The following is a 20699-nucleotide window of genomic DNA, read 5'->3' as shown; positions in this document are numbered from 1 at the left end:
AACACATACCAGTTTCTGTTGTAGTCCAGTGCTTTATCTGCAGGGCACATCCTGAGTGCACACAGACTAATGACATCACACAAGGGTCACTTGCTTGAAAACACATTTTATCTCTCACTATGATAATGCAGGAATATATTTATATATACAAAAATGTATTTTAAGACCTAAAAGATAATTCAGCTGAGGACAAAGTCACATTTAGGTTAATTAAGACCTTGATTCTTAAAATTACTATGATTTTTTTTTTTTTTTTTAAATGACCACAAGGTTAAGAATTCCAAATCAGAGCGACAGTTTCATAAAGTATTTAGGTTTTCACTAATGCAAAGAATCCTACACATTAATGCTAGCGATCTGCCTCAGGAGGAAGATGTGTTACTAAAAAAAATAAAAAGAAATAAAGAAATAAAAACAGAGCATGGTCTAATCTGACAGAATACAAAAAAGCACTATTCAAGTGTGAAAACTTCAAGCTGCTTTAAAAACCAATATTTTAGTAGCAGGCAGCCAACAGTGTATGCAACAAAAATAATTTACGCAAAATAATGTTGGCTTTTTTACACACAATAAAAAGACATATCTTTTTTGACATATATGCAGCAATTGTTTCCTCCCATTTAAAAAAAAAAAAAAAAAAAAAAAAAAAAACACAACAGAATATGAACAGTAAAAAAAAAAAATAGAAACTGTAGCAATGGTTAATTAAGACACTTGCTAGGTTTTTGTTTTATACTGCAATACATTCTTTACTTACAGTAATGTCCTACAACAGAATAACTTATTATTGTCTCTTTTTTTTCTAATTTAAGTAAATATTTGGTGTATATTTGTACTGTCTGTTAAAAAGTTTTGAATCAAAAGCCAGCAAATATACTGATTTCACAGATTAAGACAGAATACATTTTCTAGACATCAGCATGTTCACAACTAAACAATGCAGCAACAGTTTATAAGAAATAATAATACTGGACACAAGAAGTTGACAGAAACAATACCAATAATCCAAATAAAAATGAACACTTATTTTACAGTCTTTTTACACTGCGTGGATGAGCAAGTTACCATGACTTATACAAGCTATTTTACTCCAAGGGATTGAATTGATCAGTTTACTCTATACCCTGCCAGAAGTCACAGCTAGATTTTCTTAGAGCATTTTACAGTACTTAGAATCCAACTGGAGTGCATCAACCATTTATTTTTAGCAATTTCAGGGAGACTGTAGTCCTTTAAACAAAATCCAGCTGTGATTTATCCTGGCCGGGTTTTAGTTGATCAAATTGAACGCCATGTAACAAAAATGTAAAATGTCAAAAAAAAAACAAAAAAAAAAACCCAGACTTAAAATAATGCTATAGTTTGTACATTAAAAAAACTCTAAAAGGAAAAGGACGTTGTACCTTAAAAACAGGTGTTTGTTAAATGCATACATTACAAATAACAAAAAATCCACCACTACTTAAAAAAAAAAAAAAAAAAAATTTTATAAAAAGTGCCGCCAAAGTTTCTCATAAATGATAACATATAGGTAGTAATTAGGTGAGTAAGAAGAGGGGGTCAAACTTGAGAAGATCTGTGCTGTCTCATATTAAGCTTCAGTGTACTTCCTGTTATTTCAGTCGAAGGCTGGATTCTTCTCGAGCCCCAGGGCAATTTCTTTTAATTTCGGGTCTGCAGCCCAGTTCACTCGGCTGCCAATGATAATCCCCTGAAAAACAAAAATAGCATAATATGTGGCGCACTGCTGGTCCAGTACGGCGCTTGCTGTGCGCTTATCAGAATCTCTTTTTAAAAGGAACATTAATACAGCAATGCAAGCATGAAATAATTCTTAATCTTTTTGTTAAAAAAGTGCACTTTTGGGGTCTGCTGGGCCATGAAAACAACACATGCAGTGCATGTCTCTGTAGTGCTGTGACAAGACTGTACCTGAAGTACATTTTGCACCAGAGTAACCATCTTGAGATACTTCTCCATGCTCCCCTGACCTTTCTTCAACATCTCACTCTGCAATGCTTGCATCTTCTCCTCTTTTCTCTTTTTTGCTGCTCGCATTTCCATCAATTTCCCAAGAGCTTCTTTCTTCAGTGCTGAGTGTAAAATATTTTACAGCAGTTAATTATCTTTCATATAACAGACTGATCACTTCATTGTACTGCATGCACTATTTAGGCTAGTAGTTCCAGCCTGGTCCATGGTTTTGCTTAAACCTGGTCCTAGACTGGTGCTTATAGCATGCTTAAGGTTGTTTTAACTCATCCGAGCAGATAGTCATTCATTTATTAGGCAGCACAAATCCAGCTCAGCCATGTGAATATTATATATCATCAACTATGCAGTTTCTAAACATTTAATTATAGCCATGAAGTTGAAACTATCTAAATGGCCTTGCATCATAATAACCTTTTTTTTCTTGCAATAGCTATAGATTTAAGTGAACTATGTCCAATAAACACTTACCTAGTCTCCTTTTCCTAACTTCTCGTACCTGGTCTTCAATTTCACTGGACTCCTGAGTCACAGATTTCAGAAGTATAAATAATCAGACAATGCAATGTTTGTGTTTCAACCAAATGTGAGAATCTGCCAATGTCAAATTGTGTGCATACAATTGATATAAAGTAATCTACATTTTCAAGTTACTAATTGTTCTAATTTTAAATGTACAGCCATGGCGGGGAACGAATGCCCGGACATGCTTGTAATGTAGTCAGCTGTGTGCACATCTGCTATAAACTGTACAGTTTAATTTTCAGACAATCAAACATAATAATTTTAGGTGGGACATGAAGGCAAGAAGTGCATGTATGCCTGTGTTGGCATACCCATATTTCCTGCAGTTTTATTTGCCAATTGTAGCAAACAGATTGTATATAAAAACTTACAACATAATGTAGACTACATGCACTGTTTTCAGTACAGCAGCAGATGATGTGTATGATACCATAATCACAAGACAGTTGTGTACGAGTATGAAGCCAGTATCTTAGTGTTTCCTCATCCAGAAACAAAACAACAATTGACCACAATATGGCAGCCATTTTAGGTCACAAGTCACAGTGAAGGTTACTGTTAGAAGGTTCCTTTTTAAAACAGACAGCACTTACCTGTTTTAATCTGAATATACGTGAACAAAGGCTTAGTGTGTGCTTCACTGTTGCCTTCATTAACCTAGTTAGAATAAAGTTTGGATTAAGTCGCCGTTTTTAATTGAAATTTATTTTACCCCTTAAGAAATACCCACCCATATGTGTTTACCAGTTGTAGCCAGAGCAATTGACCAATTACTTTAGAAATTAACTGATTCAGTTGCTGCTTAGTAATGCATTAAATGCTGCATGTGACAATTTGTATTAAAACAATGGTCTATTCTAGCCAGGTTTTGGCTACCTTCCCAACACTAGTTTAAGTTAAACTGGCTGCACACTGCTTACTTTAGAAAACAAAAATGCTAACAATCCTTAATTCCACTTTAGAGAAAAGTACATTTACTTACTGTCCTTCTTTGTCATTTTCTTTCATCTTTTCCAACACAGCATGGGTAAACTGCATTCTGTTGAAAAATATATTATATATCTTGTGTGTGTATAGTGGTATAACCATCAGAAATGTTACTTGAATTCAGATATTTGTATTAATCCACAATGCGCATAGGTCAAGGTCATCCAGCCTCACCAAAATAACCCTGGATTTACCTGTGTAGGGCCAATGTTTTGTTGTGGATAGAGTGTTTCACATCTTCTAAATCTTTTATCATTTCCGTTCTGTCAAAATAAAAGACAAATATAGCTAATGTAACACTTATGAAAAGTCCAGCTGTTGTACATCAAAAATTATTATTATTTATTATTTAATGTATTTATTTGACAAGCGTCAAAACTGTATTGTTTAATTATGACAGAGATCGAATGATTCTTGGTGTTAGATCTCCCTCCTAACCTGTGAGGGCACTGTGTAAAAGGAACAGAGAACACTTAATCAAATGGAATGACAATTTATTCCTTAGGATAGGTGGAAGTCGGTCATTTAGGAAGGGGGCTGAGCTACGGCACCCAAGCTCAATGATTCGGACAGGAGATGGCGTGGCATCCGAGGATTGGAGGAGCGGATGCGCCCGTTCACAAACGGCTCATGAGCGAGGGTATAATAGGGGGCGTAGTGTTAGTGATCTGTTCCTTGGTAAATGGTCAGTGTTTTAACCTACAAGGAGTCTGCGCTGCCGTATTGTGAAGCATGAGTTTTGTCTTGTGTCTGTTAGCGTTTGTTAACTGTTGTCTGTTTTTTAATAGACTACCAGTAGCACGATCCGGAGCTATAGCGAAAGCCAGCATAAACCTGGACATCACTTTCACCCCTGCATTTTCACAGAGAACTGTAAAATACACCACTAGCGCTTACTCACTATCACAAAGAACTGTGTTTGTGTTTTGTGTTTAGTGTCAGTGTGTTAAACTGGACTTTTTGGTTGCGGGTCAAACCTGTGTGATTTTACAAACTAAGTGATACACGCCCCTATACTCACGTCCATCATTTATTATTATTTCTGGACATTCCTAATTAATTCAATAAACACCCTTGCACCTAGAAATCATTGTTTTTGTATCCGTTCTGCACTGCACGCATCTGTAATCACGCACCACTTTGCCACAATAATACACTTCCAATACAAAACAGAAAAAGAACATAAATAAATAAATAATCCTATTGCTCTGTGCAGTAGTATTCTAGGATACAAGATAATGGCTGAAAACTTCATAAAATATACATTTTTATTTAAGGAACAACAAATGGGACCAGTCCACTACAAACAGGAAACAGACTTACATATTTGGATTTTCTTCTGCAAGGATTCCAGGGATGCTATAATTGCCTTGATCTGTTAAATGAATCATAACATGAGTGACACATTGAAACAATATCTCAACCAGGACAGACAGGCTAGTCCCAGTTAGATGTACAGAAGTCTTGACTATACTTTATACATGTTGCATTAATGAACACCATAGTAATGAATGCAATCTTTATTTCTACAGTTTAACAGCAAAACAGGTGTGTGTCGTATTAACACCCCTTCTTTGTTTTACTGCTTATATTGCCAGATTATCTGTAACCATGTGACAATGTGATATTGAAGATCAGTTTACTGTCTGCTGTTCTGAGCACAGTTATCTTTCTAAACTAGATCGGTTGGCAGTTTTGAGTGGATCTTTCCAAAGTCTGTATACTGGTCTGCTGTGTTGAAAGAGTTAAACTGCCACAAAATTCTTAGATGGCTTTCTAGAGTTATGAATAAAATAGCATAAAGATGTATTTTTAAAACAGTACTAGCCTGACTTTATTCGGATTTTCATTTCCGAACACTGTTCAGCCACTTGTTCTCTTAACCTGCAAAGGAAGAAATAAAAACAGTACTACTAGGCAGACTTTCAAAGCCCTGCCAAATAAACAAAATTCAACCTCCATGAGAAATCAAGAGTTGCTGAACTCTGATGGATCAGTTTATAAAACAAAATACTGTATTTCACTGGTGCACATTGTGACAACATCGAATGTATCCAACAGCAGCACAACAAACCTGAGAATACGGGTGAGTGATTCTTCATTCTCTGTATTTGCAGGTACTGGTGACTGACAGTTGTTTAAAGCCAGATGTCCAAGCTTTGAACAAGCTTCATTAAGGTTCTGAAAGGCATCCATTCTCCTATATAGCTGTGGGAAAGAATAAAACCACATTTCACTAAAGGGATATTGCTTTTTTTTAAATATCTTCAGGGCTTCCTGGGCATTGGTAAGTCTGTATCAGTTATCATTATTCCAGTAAACCATTTCCTGAGCAAAAAGTGAACACACAAAAGTTATAACCGTGCTAGTTGTTCATTTACCGTAAAGTAATAGTAAAAGCACGTGTGTTTTAAACAGATCCAATCGTTGTAAGACTACACTGAGTTTTATAGAGATGGCTATAGTAAAGAAACAAAAATATAAAGAGGGCCTGGGGGCATCCAGAGTAACTGCTCTAAAAAAAATAAATCTGGTGGCATATATTAAAAACTGGCCACTTATAAGATTTATGGAGTGAAGGAAGGAGCAGGCTGATAACAAGACTCGTAAAACAAGGTCCTGTGAGTATTGTAGCTTTGACAAAAATCACCAAGTATTGGGTTGATTTAATATGTTTTCATATAAAAATAAATCTGAAAAATGAACTATATCTGAGTGTGAAACGTTTGAACGAAACCCTAAGTATGGTTATCCAGAAAAAAATACAAATGGGATTAAAAAAAAAAAGATAAATAATAACAGTGACGGTAAATAACAAATTTTGTGTCAGCTCGACTCGAGGAACAACTTTGAACTCACCCTATCACAGCTTCTACCTGCTCTTCCACAGACCTTGTTCCGCTCAAGACAGCCGTCATTCAATTTTCCTGAAAAACAACACGGCTTCTCAAGCTCGCCCACCGACACCCATGATTGGTGCAGGCAAAAAATAACAATAGACGCTTTACAAAAGATTTGTCTCAGTATTGGTTAATATATAAATCAATCTGACGTCCAAATAATCTCTACTCTCTGATTGGTCAAAATACAAAAAACGGAATTACCGCCTGAAATATAGACCGTATTAATCTAACCCAGAGTTCTTGGAGCTGACCAATCACATTGGAGTTATTTTGTAGCCGTTTCTGACGCTCCCATCAGCTGTGATTAGTTGGACTGTTTTGTGTGGATCGAAGAGAAATCGTTATTCACTTTTCGAATAAAATTCTTACATTGTTCACACAAAATAATAATTTAGCCGCACAAAAAAGAAACGTTTGCACAGGCGAATAGTCGAACAGATTTGCAGAAGATGAGGATATTTTATAAGCATATTGATTAAGGTACGCTTGTGGTTCAGCTATGACCACTGAGCTGTAAATCCTATATTATTAACAGTACTCTAAACGGGGTCTATGACATTACTGAGAAAGTGTACACCCTGGGCGTTAAAAACTGGTAAATCACAACACTGCTGAGGCCATTGTCACTCGGGATATCACAATGCACCACCCGCTGATCATCATAAAATAATTTTGAACTTATTGCAAGAAAAGCATTTTCATTAGTAGTATTTTGCAGTTGATGGTCCTTTTGTCTCGTTTCCTTAGAAAGGTTTGGAAGTCGCCATAGCAAAGGAAGAAGCGCCACCTCCAGATAATAATCTAACTGCATCTAAAGTTCGCTTGCTTTAGTTCCCGGAAGCACACACTTGAAAAGGTCAACATGGGGAGCAAAATGGCAGCTGCCAGTAGGGTAGTACAGGTAAATAATATACAACTTGAAATGTTGAAACATTCAAATCTGGGATTTTTTTTAATTGACAGTTATGATGAAGACATTGGTGTCATTGATGCTGTACCCTTGTCTGTTCGATTGCCAATGTAAGAATTGGAGATCTGTGGAATACCGATTGCAAATCAAGTCTTGACGCAAGGTTAAATTAATTTTTCTACACATTTAGTCAGATTGCAGCGGTAGATGTCTAAGTAAATATCGGTCTAAATGTTTGCTAATGTCCCTTTTTCCTAGTATGCGGTGATGACAATGGGATCGTCAGTAAAGAAATATACGTGCTAAATCATGTCTGCAGTGTAGTGGAAATCTTACAAAGACTGGCAGAAAATTCGACAAATGTTCATATTTATCATACAAAACGAAAAGGACACTGCATTGACGAACATAGACATATGTATATAGTTTTACAGTTGTGATAAAAATGGATATGGACATTCCTGAAGCTTATCTCGTCTTTTTAACCTTTGACTTTGTGTGTGCTCTGATGCTATCGATATTTTGCCGTTCTTCTAGGCTGTGAAACCTCATGCGCCTTTAATAAAATTCCCTGATAGACTTGGCAGCCCGAGGCCTAATGGTAAGTCTAAATATTTTAATGAGGTTTTTTTTTTTTTTTTTTTTTAACCAACCTTTGTATTTGAATATACACGTATGCTACCGAGAGCTAAAATTTATTGTCTTGATTATTACACTTGAATAGATGGACTTTGAAGTAATTTAAACGTTTCCTTTTTTCAAAAAAAAAAAAAAAAAAAAAAAAAAAAAAGCACCGACAAAGGGACAGAAAATCTTAAGGTACTAAGACAAAATAAACTGTTTTAGTTTCAGCAGACCAGCAGGGGTCAGTATAATGAAAAAAGATGAACTTAAATTCAGGAAAGCATATTATTTACTCTACAACGTTGTGCTCTGGATTTCTAGCTGTAGTGCAACAGCAGCAGTGCTTGTGTGATGGCACTATAAAACCTGGAACTACAGTGACCGAATGAATATTTTTATAATGCAAATACAAATGAAATCAGACCCAGATATGTGCTGTGATTAGACCCCTTATTGCTCTGCTATGTGGCCACAGTGACTTGGCCTGGCCTGTTTACACTTGCATGTTAGCTAAGAAAGGTGGTTTTCAGGCATGTGCTAATATGTGGTAGTTTTTGTTTCAGTGCAGGAAGCACTAAAAACAATGATAATGACCTCCTCACCACAGTCCACCGGGACCCAGATGGCACAGTCGGCAGTAGGGTCTGTATCCAGACCACCAGGTCCTCCAAGCTCAGCGTCACTTTGTTGGTTACCAGGCCCCCCCGACACGGCAAGCTCAGTGAGAGCCCTTCCTCACAGATACAGGAGGACGACGATGACGGAAGAAGAAATGGCTTATATTCAGGTGGGTGTTCACAGTCCCTTTCTGTGTTTTTTTTAATTTTTTTTTTTAATTTTGATGGAACAATTTTGTATTATTATTCTGCCAGGGGCATTTTTTTAAAGGATCAACACAACAATATTTACGTCGGCACATCCCTTTTCAAAATAGATCCTTTAATTCCTATATATCCCTTTTAAATGGTAGCGCTTAAGTTGTTGAAGGTACAATATTTTCTGAAGTTTGATATATTTAAGACCAAAATGATGAAATTAAAAATAAAGTCTGTAGAGCAAAAGGTTTTAAAAGGGGAATTACTGATGCATCACACAGACACACACACACACACACACATATATATGTATATATATATTCGTTTTCGTTTTAGTAGTTTTTCAGACTCCTCTACAGCTAAATATTACTGGAGAAGTTAGAACCAACTAAATCTATATGAAAGAATCATACATAATGGTTGCTGTGTATTCATTTTTTATCATGTTTTCTCAAGCAATTGATGAACAAAAAAAATGACCCGCGCTCTCATATATTTGACTTCCTTTCCATTTACAAGGACTCTGACTCCCAGAAGCCCTGCAACAGTGCTTTTCCTAAGATTTCCATGTTTTTACTTTCCCTTCGTTCATCATGTGCCCTTTCTTGAAAGGGCAGGACCGAAAATGTCAAATACACGTTATGCAGTAATCCTTAATGCATGTGTATTTTCAATAGTAGTCTGAACAGAGCCCTTGTTTCTAACTGTTGTTCTTATTTTTTTACAGCGCGGTGGACCAGAATGAAACTGATTTCATCTACGTATGGACGACACCTTTATAGAAATCTCTCATTTTCCTGAGATGCTAAGTGTTGGTTTTTTTTTGTTTTTGTTTGAGATTGCTGATTTTCAATAGATAATCAGGTGTTTTGCCAACATATTGAAATAAAGAATGCTTTATTCTTGGCAAACAAACTGTAATGTTATGCCTACATATTATTTGTAGGTTGTCTTGCATTAATGTAAACTGTAAAGGATTTAAGTACACACTTGTTCTGGATTTACAAGTAATTACAACACCGCAATTGTATATGTTTAATGGTTTTGATTTTATGCATATACTGTAAGTTTGTTTCATTTTCCAACAACTTTAGACTATTGGGGGATTAGTTACATACAGTACTTCCCAAACCAAAATGCATCCATTACTGCATATTTTACTAAGCATTGCAATACCAGTATTGAATAAATTGAAGGTTCAGATTCACCTGTCAGGTCTCCTTCATTTAACTTCAGACTACAGGGGTCACTGGCTGACCTTAGCCCTCCCCCCTGGGCAGTGCTCGGCCAATTGTCCGCCGCCCCCTGGGAACTCCCGTCCATGGTCGGCAGTGGAATAGCCTGGGCTCGAACCGGTGACGTCCAGGCTATAGTTCCACACGGAACGCCTTTACCACTCGGGAGCCCCCATAAGTTCATCTTTGACCAAATCATGCAGCAAGTGGAAAGTGTGATAAAACATGTAATTACCAAGGTATTAGTTATCCTGCTATTTCTCTAATGGAAATTAAGGTTAAATATACAATGATGTTGATGGTGGCCTAAGCATTTTCCCTGATATATAAACCAAATGTAGTAGTAGCTAAGTAATGCAACATGTCGTGTTTATTTTGAAATATAAAATCTATCCATATTTTCAATACACCAATATAATCGTACTGGTCCACTGAATTAATAAACCAATATTCTACTCTTGCTGCTCTCTTAGTTCGTTGTTTATTCATTCTCTGAGATTTGTGTCCATCGACATCATTGAAGAACCGAACAACATATTCAGAATTTAGATCTTCAACGTTTGGCTTGTTCATGGGAGCAAGGTCTTTGCTGTTAATGCTTCCTTTTACATATCCTTTGAAAAAAAAGGATTTAAAAAATAATAATTTTACTTAAAGTACAGCTGAATTACATTTTTTGTTATTTCTTGTTAAATGTTTTAAATGAATACACTGGTTTGTCGTGACAAGTCTGCAGAGTGGCTCAGTTCTCTGGATTGTACCACCTCTTAAGACCTTCAAGGAATTTAAGGGTCGAAGTCTGAGGCAAAGTCTGTTCTTCAAAATGACTAGTCTTGGCTACTGAAGCACCTGCCAACCAAGCACTTACTGTACTATCAGCCCTTATCAGAGTGAGATCTGTTGTATTGCCTAGTGTGACTGAAACTGACTCGCAACAGGACGATGTAGCATTTATGAATGTCTGTACAGTTTAGTAATCAGATTCAATTTGTAAGGTGAATCAAATGAGGTGCACTCTGTTCACTCAAAAGTGTCACATGTTGCAGTTTTTTTGTTTTTGTTTACAAAAGTTTTAAATATACACATTGAAAATAAATGAATCAATAAACACTTCCTCACTTGTCTCATCAACAAGGTCTGACCAGGCCGCCTTAAAATGTAAAATAATACATTAGAAAACATCTCTGAGAAGGGTTTTTTATTCAAACATTTTGGCCAGTTCAGATTTAACTATATAACCTTATTGAACAGCTAAGCTATTAAGTGCATTTCCAGGTATGTGATTATTAGAATCATAAACACTGGCAGCTAATTGTTCCATGTTTAATCTTAGTTTCACACCTTTGCTCCAAAACAGTATTGCTATAAAACACCAGCGTCTATGTAGAAACACTGACAGAAACAAGTTACAAGTTCTTGGTTGTTGCTGCAATTACTCATATATTGTGTTTTTCATTATTACGTTTTGACAAATCAGTCTTATGGTGATTTAACCGGACTTCAGGAGCTCCAGTTGACTGCAATAACATAACAATAAACAACAGAATATGCGAAGTGTCATTCTGGTAGTAAACGCCACCCGGATCGTAACTGCAGCTGTCATGGCAAGTTTCGACCCCCTCCCCTGTAGTCCTAAACGAGTCACGTGGCGATTTCGTTTCGCGATTACAAGTGAACAGAGTGAAAACAACAATGTATTTGTGCGTTTTTTTTATTGGTATTTCATAATTTGTCATGACACAGTGGCCCTATGGAATTAGCAACGACTAGCGAGGTGTCGTGTGTCACATATTTTTGCGGTTACCACTACATTTACATAAATAAATAAATCTATTTACTGACATCTTACCAGTTTTTCCTTACTCACAGTTGATCCTGTTGAAGAAAAAAAAGTCAACAACATCAAGATTGATTGAATAAACAAAATATAGGTACAGCAGTTCAAAATGTAAATTACCTTTCGCGCCGGGGCTGTTATTATTGTTTCCTTGTAACAAAAGTAACAATAAATAAATAAAATTAAACGGTCAGCTGTTCTGGAACACTGGTTCTTATAACGTAGCTGTAATGTAATAAGAAATCTGAAAACGGGAGCTCTGGAACACACATGGTTAACCACAGGACTGGACAGAAACAGCTGCAATACTGTATGCAATGTAGAACACACTTTTGGTAAATGGGTTAATTATTCTGCAAATAGAATCCCAGACCTATTCTACTGTATTCACGTGACCTCTTTATTGTATCAACCATTTTATGGATTATTTATGAGTAAATTAACACATGCAGTGCTTTTTTTTTTGTTTGAAAGTAAAATGTCAGGGTAAACACGCAGGTTTCTTTCTTGCGTCTTTTAAAATAAAGACTGCTGTGCTTTTGAAATGCAAGTCAGCAACTGAATGTATACGTAAACTGCAAACGCAGCAGAATGTACACGCAGATTTCCAGAATGTGTCTATCAGAAAAGAAAGCTGCCACAGAATTTTCAAGCAATTCATGCAGCACGTATTATAGTGTAGAATGAAACCTCCGGTGTTTTTGTAAACTATTTATGGACAAGTTTGTTTATTAATTATTATTATTATTATTATTATTATTATTGTATCGCCCTGAAAACACACAAACCATGGTTTTGCATTCAAAGCGTAAAACGTGGGAACAGCATTACAATAAAATAAAACACGAAATAACCAATAGATCTTCAGCAGGAAAGTCCAGGCTTTATTCACAAGCCTTGCTATGTCTGCCAGTACACTTTAATATACTGATATGGTTTATCTTGGCTGATGCAGTGCTGCCTGGAATGCACTTCTCTTAGGCAGGTTTATAGCAGCACAGCACAGCAAACACACCCACCCTCCTTCCGCTGAATTTGGCAGACATATTAGGATTCTTAATCCAATGGCTGTACGGAGTTTAAATGTAAATTGTTGTTACTTGCTGGTGGGAATTTGTACATTTTCTGGGATAAGTAAACATCTGCCAACCAAGCACCTTCTATCAGCCCTCTACTATAAGTTAAAAGTTTATTTGCCGTACATGGTTTATAATCAAAAAAGTTAGAAAGTCTGTCTGCTCTGCTGTCTTGCCATCACCACCAGAACTGACTTCCATTGTGTGGAGGGAGCGTACAGAATAGCTCCCAGGGATGCTAGCTACATAACAAACTAATCAGTTACACGAAACATTAAAAAAAAAAAAAAATCACATGTACTTTAATTATTTGTTTTACCCAAACAAACAATAGCAACAAACTGCATACAGCTTAAACTGGAGAAGAAAGAAAAAAGACCAGACAGCTTTTCCAGATACAAAACATTCAATTATACTTTGCAAATGCAAACTACATGACATCACAGGCCAAAATGATATCACAAAAAAAAAAAAAAAAAAAAAATATCTGTAATGCTCAGCAATATTGATACAAAAACAATGTTGCAGCAGGCAGTACAGTGCTTGGTGAGGACATTCATACTAAACACATTAAAAGGTGTGGCATTTCCTGGCAACTAGGGGTACAAGTACAACTGAACGGCATGAAATACATGAACACAGAACAGTCATCAATCCATTTACAATCAAGGTAAGACTGAGGTGTCAGGAAAAGCTGTTCTAATCCAAGCTGAATTTAGTTTTTTACTCAAGGTTTTAATAGTGCAGTGTTAAACTGTGTATTGTGTAAAACAATTTCCTTAATTTTAATAAAAGGGAATACTAGACATAAAGCAGTGCTCATGGAACTGTGGAAGAAACATGCATCAAGCAATGTCACAAAAGCTCTCCTACAACTCCATTACAGTAAGAAGAGTTATGATAAAAACAATACAAAATATGAAAAAAAAACACACTGAGGATTTTTTCATAATGTTTTTTTCATATATCAAAAGATAGTCAGTCGTCCATCCGCCCCCCACAAGCAAAACTTACAAAATAAAATGACTTTGTTACAAATGCAATTGATTTTTGTGTGTCTAGGATCAGACATTCATTTCAGGGATGATATATATTTTCTTCTTCACGTTCTGTACATGCAATAGATTCCCCCTCCCCTGTCGACACCCAGCCAGAGTAAAAGGTAACACCGTTCCCTGCAATTTGGAAGTTTCAGGGGTTTAAAAGAATTAATACTGCTGTGAGAATTCCTGTAATTTATCTGGGATCAATGCCTTACAAAAATAATGCATATTACTTGACCAAGACTTTTAGCCTTTTATAGTACAAATGTTCAAAATCGCGTTTTCAAACCATGGCCTCTCGCCACAGCAATGCCATTATCACTGTTAGCTAACAAACATATCATTTATTTACTTCTGTCTGTCTGAAATAACAGCTGTAGTTCAGTGAGACTTCACTTTCTGTCAGAGTCCCTGTGAAGCGTTTCATCAGTAGCTGTGGTTTTAGAACAGGTGTTCCAATTAGAACAGAACAGCTGATCTCTGTAGAAAACCAGGGGGGCTGGTGTATAACATGGAACATTAATGTAATGCACAATGCGGACATGTATGGTCCCAGGTGTCTGACGATTACAAAGGAAGGTGCTACAGGATGTGTGCATGGTTGCTTCCTTCTCTATACACATTTTCTGTCTGTATACAGAGATCAGAATTTTTATTTATTTATTTTTTTTCATGAAGGATCGTGTGGAATATCTTCTTAAGGGAGTTCATTTCAGAACTAGGAGTCAATTAAAGGCTTATAAAACAAGAGTTTAATCCAACTCAAATAACTGTATTCAACCACTAAACTGCCACTAGCACGTTTCTATTTCTTAGATTAAAAGGAATCATGTTTATTGAGATTTTGAGGGTATTACTGAGGTTAAAAGACAAAAAACAGTGATGAGAGAAAGTGACAATGTAACTGTTAAGCTGGGTTTCCATTTATTCTAGATTTCGTTGTTGGAATGGTAGAATAGTGAAGTGTAATATTTAGTTTAGGCTTTCAGTGCGAGTAAAAAGTCACCAATGCTGTCCACAACATAATCTGGTACCGCATTCTGCTTCTCTGGACAGTCACTTTCCAGGTTGGCCTGGGCTTCTTCAATCTTGGACACCCCGGTCAGGGTGAGCACAGTTGAAAGGCCGCAATTTGTCCCAAACAGGATGTCTGTTTCCAGGCGGTCGCCGACCATGAGAGACTGAGCGGCGTCCGCTCCACACTGACTGGTGATGCACTCAAACATGAACCTGCTCGGCTTCCCTATTACAATGGCCTTTCTGTTCGTGGCAGTCTCCAAGGCAGCGGTGAGACTTCCAGAACCTGTATGAACAAAAAGGTTAAAGAGGCACTGAAGCCATCAAACTCCCCTCTCCGTCTCGCAGTGACCTTTATTAAAGGAATGCCAAACGAAACAATAGCAAGCTTTGTTTGTATTGTAAACTATACTGAGAGGTCCATTTACTATAACATTCTAGACCTGCAAAGACTTATCCAATTATGATCTTTCAGTTTTGCATTTTTAATATATAATCTTTTTCTCAACAAAAACCTTTTCTCCCTTTAACAGTGTGGAGTATGGTGTGTAGATAAGTGGGAAAAAAAATCCTCATTTAAATGCATGAAAATTGAAGCACTGCCCAATCACAATGTGAAAAAAGGTGGTGTAGACTTTCTATAGGCACTCTATATATACACACACACACTGATGCACAAAAGACATGCAACACTCAGGTCTAATAGATTTAATCAAATATTTTAAACATAGATATCAAACAAAATCACAGAAAATATGTGAACAAAAATACAGAATCATGATAAGTTTTCAGTATGAAACGTGACACACTGTCAGAATGAAAACCTTACAAAGTTAGTATCGGCTATGACCTCCCTGGGAATTAACACAATCCTGGCAGCATTGACGCAGACCTGATCAGCCTCTGGCCAGACTGCTGAGGGATGTTCCACGACTCTTCCTGTGCAGCTGCAGCCAGCTGGCGAAGGTTGGCTGGTTGTGATCGTCTCCTGTGGATGGTACGGACGATTTGGTCCCACAGATGTTCTATTGGACTCAGGTCAGGAGAAAAAGCTGGCCACCACAAGACCTCGACATTGTTTTCTTGAAGTCGTGCAATTGTAATCCTAGCACTGTGTGGTCTTGTGTTAAAGAAGATTCCTCCCTACATCATCACAATTCCACTGCCCCACTGGTTGGCTTGAACAACGCAACAGTCAGCATAATGGTCCTGGGCCGGTGTGGAGACCCTCTGCCTTCCAGAATGTGGCCTGTCCCTCACAGGGCCAGTTTCCTGGTTTTCCTGGACTAGTCAGCTGATTGTTGAACATCTGATTCTCCAGGCAACTTCTCTCGCAGACAGGCCGCCTTCAATCATGGCGATAGCAACCAGGCGATCTTCATTACTCAAGCGGGGCATGGTCGTATCTTTCTCTGTTCTTGCGGTAAATAAAATCATGTATTTTCAAATGGCAATTTATAATTTTAATCAACTCATTTTGGCAATTTTAACTCAACTGAAATACCAAACACTGAGCACCTGATCGTGATTTTTTTTTTTTTTTTAAGAAGAAGTTGTGGCCACTTTGGTGCGGTCATAAATATAAACAATTTGCATGTATATACAGGGCCGGATTAACGCATAGGCAAAATAGGCACCTGCCCAGGGCCCAGATACAGAATTGCACGCAAACTGGAAGAATTTCACTCACTGACATTTCAAACCAGGCAGTGAATCTCACTTGTGTTCACTTACAATCAGAGAAAGAGCATTTTCTTTAACGAAGCGTGTCAAAAACCGCCTCCGATCAGCAGTAAAGCAAGGAAAGCTCACTGCCTTTGCTGTATCGGCAATTGAGAAAGAAGTCAGCCACATTAATCTACATTTGGCATAAGGTTGCCACACATCCATAATGGCCAGTCAGTATTTTAATACTAAAACATAAATAAATAAAAACATTTCTGTGATTTTAAATTGAAATAAACATGCTATATTTTGGATTGCTTGTGGTTTTCCCAATCATATCGCATGACACATACCTACACCTTCTGTGATGGCAGTGTAAAGAATACCAATTTACAACACTGTGCTGTAATTAGTAGACGCCTTCTTCAACCAAGTAAGTAAACAAAGCATAGCGAGCACGGGAGACGCCGTCCAACTTATTGGAAATATGCTGGATAGCCTAGATGGAATGTATGGGGATCTGGCAGCTGATGAAAACTGGCACAAAATTGTGGTGAGCCACGTTTCCTACACATGCCATATGTTGACTTTGCCACACGGAACTAAAGAATTAGATCACTTTTTTTTCTCTCCGATGAACCTTGTAAAAACATGTCAATTATCTACAGACATTCTGAATAGAATTCTGATAATTAAGACTGCTGTTAAAAACAGCACCAGTTTCAGACCAACGATTCAGTCTGCAAATGTGTCCATGTATGACATAAGTAAATAAGACCTAAAGAAATGTAATTACACAGACTATTTTACAATGTATTTTTATTTATTTTGTTTCTATATATTTTTTAAATGATGTCAGTTCATAAAAGGCAACTGTAAATCTGTATGTCAGTAAAAACAAAACAACAAGGTTGGCAACCCTGATTTGACTACACCACAATGTGTAGGTGTGTTTGGGATGTGTGTGTGTGTGTGTGTGTATATATATATATATATATATATATATATATATATATATATATATATATATATATAGTCTAGTCTACACCCCCTTGAACTTTTTTCACATTTTGTTGTGTCAGTGCCTCAGAGTTTCATGCATTTAAACAAGGATTTTTTTCCACTTATCTACACACCATAATCCACACTGTTAAGGGGAAAAAAAGGTTTTATTGAGAAAACAAATTATATATTAAAAATACAAAACTGAAATATCATAAATGGATAAGTCTCCACCCCCCTGAGTAAATACTTGGTGGAAGCACCTTTGGCAGCAATTACAGCTGTGAGTCTGTTGGGATAGGTCTCTACCAACTTTGCACACCTAGATTTGGCAATATTTGACCATTCTTCTATACAAAACTGTTCAAGCTCTGTCAAGTTCCTTGGGGAGCACTGATGAACAGCAATCTTCAAGTCATGCCACATATTTTCGATTGGATTCAGTGTTATGCTGAAAGATGAACTTCTGTCCCAGTTTGAGCTTTCTTGCAGAGGGCAGCAGGTTTTCCTCAAGGACTTCTCTGTACTTTGCTCCATTCATTTTCCCTTCTGTCCTGACAAATACCCCAGTCCCTTCCGATGAGAAACATCCCCATAACATGATGCTGCCACCACCATGCTTCATAGTAGGGATGGTGTTCTTTGGGTGATGCGCTGTGTTGGGTTTGCACCAAAGAACGCTTTGTATTTAGGCCAAAAAGTTCAATTTTAGTTGTCTCCTGAGTGTTTTTTGCATACTTCAAACAGAATTCAAGATGGGCTTTCTTGAGTACTGGCTTCCTTGTAATGGCTATTGGCCTTCTGGTAGCATCTCTGATCAGTGTCCTTACTCGTCATCCAGTTTAGCGGGACGGCCCGATCTAGGCAGGGTAAAATAATTTGATATTATTTTATACCCATCCCCTGATCTGTGCCTTTCAACAACTTTGTCCTGGAGTTCTTTTGAAAGCACCTTGGTGCTCATGGTTGAGTCTTTGCTTTGAAATGCACTACCCATCAGAGGGAACCTACAGGAACTGCTGAATTTATCCTGAAATCATGTGAATCACTACAATTTAACACAGGTGGAAGACACTTAACTTGGTATGTGATTTTGAAGGTGATTGGTTACGCCTGAGCTAATTTAGGATTGCTATTAAATCCAACCAAGCTATTTCAGTTTTTATTTTTAACTACATTTTCTACAAATTTGTAGAATATTTTTTTCACTTGGAAGTTGTGGGGTAGGATGTGTAGATAAAAAAAAAAAAAAAAAAAAATGTAATGCATTTTAATTCCAGGCTATAAGGCAACAAAATGTGAACATTTTGAAAGGGGGTGTAGACTTGCTATAGGCACTGTGTGTGTGTGTGTGTAAATATATAAATTCTCTATTATTTATATATATTATACTACTAATTGAAACAATACCTGATGCAACGTTAATTCAGAAGACGTTATTTTATGTACAGTGTCGACATGCATTCTCAACTTACCAGGGGTAACTCTTCCACCTCTAACTGGATGCCAGGGGTCTGGATCCGAAGCAATAAACAGACACTCTGAGTCCCGCAAGTAGCAACATGCTTTAGCTAGCTTCAGAAAATTAAAATCTTCATCGTATGCAACCAGAACCGCCTTGACATCAGTATGGAGCGGGCAGTCGGATATCGTCATACCAGGGGTCTCCGGTTCACTTTCCACAAAGGGCACCCCGGCTTCCCTGAGCTCTTTATAAACCCCGTCTCCTCCGATAACGTACACCTTGCCTTTCAGGTTTGCAAAATCCCTCAAGTAAACTGCAGAGCAGTATGCCGAGCTAAAAATATCCCTCTTTTGTACATCAGTAAAACCCAACCTCGTAAACTTCTGCACGTAGCTGTCCCTAGGCCTGGTGCAATTGTTGGTAACGAAGAACACATTTTTCCCTTGGTTTTTCAGTAAGCTTACCACGTCTATAGCACCAGGGATGGCTTTTTCTCCTTCCCAGATGACCCCATCGCAATCGAACAGTATGTTGCATTTTGAATCCAATAGATCTCTTAGTTGCGGACCTCGGATCTTTATGCAACCCCTACTTCTCAATGCACCTGCCATATTACTGACTCTGTGTGTGTGTGTGAGAGAGATACGGTGCTTTAAAATGACGTCACTGTCAGACGAGGGCGTTCCGTGCTGTTTTGGACTGATTCATAAACCTTAGTGCAATAATAGAGCCTGTTGTTTTTTCCGCTCCTGTATGACCCCGGGAAGTATTCTCTTTCTGTGTTCAGACATTATCTATCAAATCTGCGTGACAAATTGAATTATGGCCTATGTGCAGAAAACGCTTATACCCTAAGAACATTTTTGCGTTTTGTTCACAGGATTGCATTCCCACAGGTGGGCTTTATGATGTTTTTAATTTATGTTTTTTGTATTTCGTTTATTTATTTACATTTTCTTTTGGTTTGATCTGACTTATGGTTCAAATTAAACTCTTCCACATGTTCCCTATAGTGCACACACTCGAACAGTGTGATTAAATGGTAATATTACTTTAAAGCACTCGCGCGTCTAATTACCGTAGATCCCTGTCATTGTCTGTTTTCTCTTCCAGGGGTAGCAGCAGCAAACACAACACAAGAGGACCTGCAAATCGCTACAGCAATTGATTGGCCACGTTGAGAAATATAAATACAATCAAATGGTGCAACGTTAATCAATTGCAATCGTGATTGTTGTATATAGCCTACTACATGGTGCCATCTTATGGCAATTGTCATGTACTGCTATTTTTAAAAGAACATTTTCTGGCTGCTACAAATTGGGAGTCATTCTTTATTTCCACAATATCTATATAACAGAGTTAACTTGTTAGCTTAAACAGTGCTGTTTAAATATATTATTCTGTTTGTTTAGAATACTCTATTCTGCCACTGTCTAGTATATTTATTGTAATTATATTTTCTGTTTTCCTCACAGTAAATCATGTAAATGACTAAAATTGTATCATACTGGTCTTGAGAAGGGGTTATCCTAATTTAACATCAATTGCATCAACTTTGATAACAATCTATTGTTTTCTCTGTGGCTCTCAAGAGCATCAT

General features: G+C 37.2%; 3 protein-coding genes across 5 annotated transcripts; 1 reads left to right on the top strand and 2 right to left on the bottom strand.

The window, feature by feature from the left end:
• Positions 1–1569: 1569 nt before the first annotated feature.
• On the bottom strand, positions 1570–6557 carry cenph (centromere protein H). 2 transcript variants are annotated; one of them, XM_041229414.1, is made up of 10 exons: positions 6364–6557; positions 5579–5712; positions 5333–5388; positions 4828–4879; positions 3699–3767; positions 3500–3556; positions 3111–3174; positions 2464–2515; positions 1933–2093; positions 1570–1711 (listed from the first exon to the last, which is right to left on the bottom strand). In XM_041229414.1, the coding sequence occupies exons 2-10, from the start codon at positions 5698–5700 to the stop codon at positions 1619–1621; spliced, it is 726 nt and encodes a 241-aa protein (XP_041085348.1). In that variant the 5' UTR covers positions 5701–5712; positions 6364–6557; the 3' UTR covers positions 1570–1618. The 2 variants fall into 2 exon arrangements, with proteins under 2 accessions (XP_041085348.1, XP_041085356.1); XM_041229422.1 differs by having other exon boundaries at positions 1992–2093.
• Positions 6558–6751: 194 nt separating this feature from the next.
• On the top strand, positions 6752–10451 carry LOC121300724 (28S ribosomal protein S36, mitochondrial-like). Of its 2 annotated transcripts, none has more exons than XM_041229462.1 (5): positions 6752–6887; positions 7155–7308; positions 7855–7918; positions 8493–8728; positions 9484–10451. In XM_041229462.1, the coding sequence occupies exons 2-5, from the start codon at positions 7270–7272 to the stop codon at positions 9499–9501; spliced, it is 357 nt and encodes a 118-aa protein (XP_041085396.1). In that variant the 5' UTR covers positions 6752–6887; positions 7155–7269; the 3' UTR covers positions 9502–10451. The 2 variants fall into 2 exon arrangements, with proteins under 2 accessions (XP_041085396.1, XP_041085405.1); XM_041229471.1 differs by having other exon boundaries at positions 6753–6887; positions 8505–8728.
• A 1246-nt stretch (positions 10452–11697) lies between these two features.
• Positions 11698–19790, bottom strand: LOC121300690 (pyridoxal phosphate phosphatase-like). Its single transcript, XM_041229369.1, has 2 exons — positions 19107–19790; positions 11698–15250 (listed from the first exon to the last, which is right to left on the bottom strand). The coding sequence occupies exons 1-2, from the start codon at positions 19705–19707 to the stop codon at positions 14925–14927; spliced, it is 927 nt and encodes a 308-aa protein (XP_041085303.1). The 5' UTR covers positions 19708–19790; the 3' UTR covers positions 11698–14924.
• Between the last annotated feature and the right edge of the window lie 909 nt (positions 19791–20699).

This window comes from Polyodon spathula, chromosome 2 (assembly GCF_017654505.1).
Source record: "Polyodon spathula isolate WHYD16114869_AA chromosome 2, ASM1765450v1, whole genome shotgun sequence".
In the NCBI taxonomy this organism is placed as follows: domain Eukaryota; kingdom Metazoa; phylum Chordata; class Actinopteri; order Acipenseriformes; family Polyodontidae; genus Polyodon; species Polyodon spathula.
This window is presented reverse-complemented; position numbering and strand designations above follow the sequence as displayed.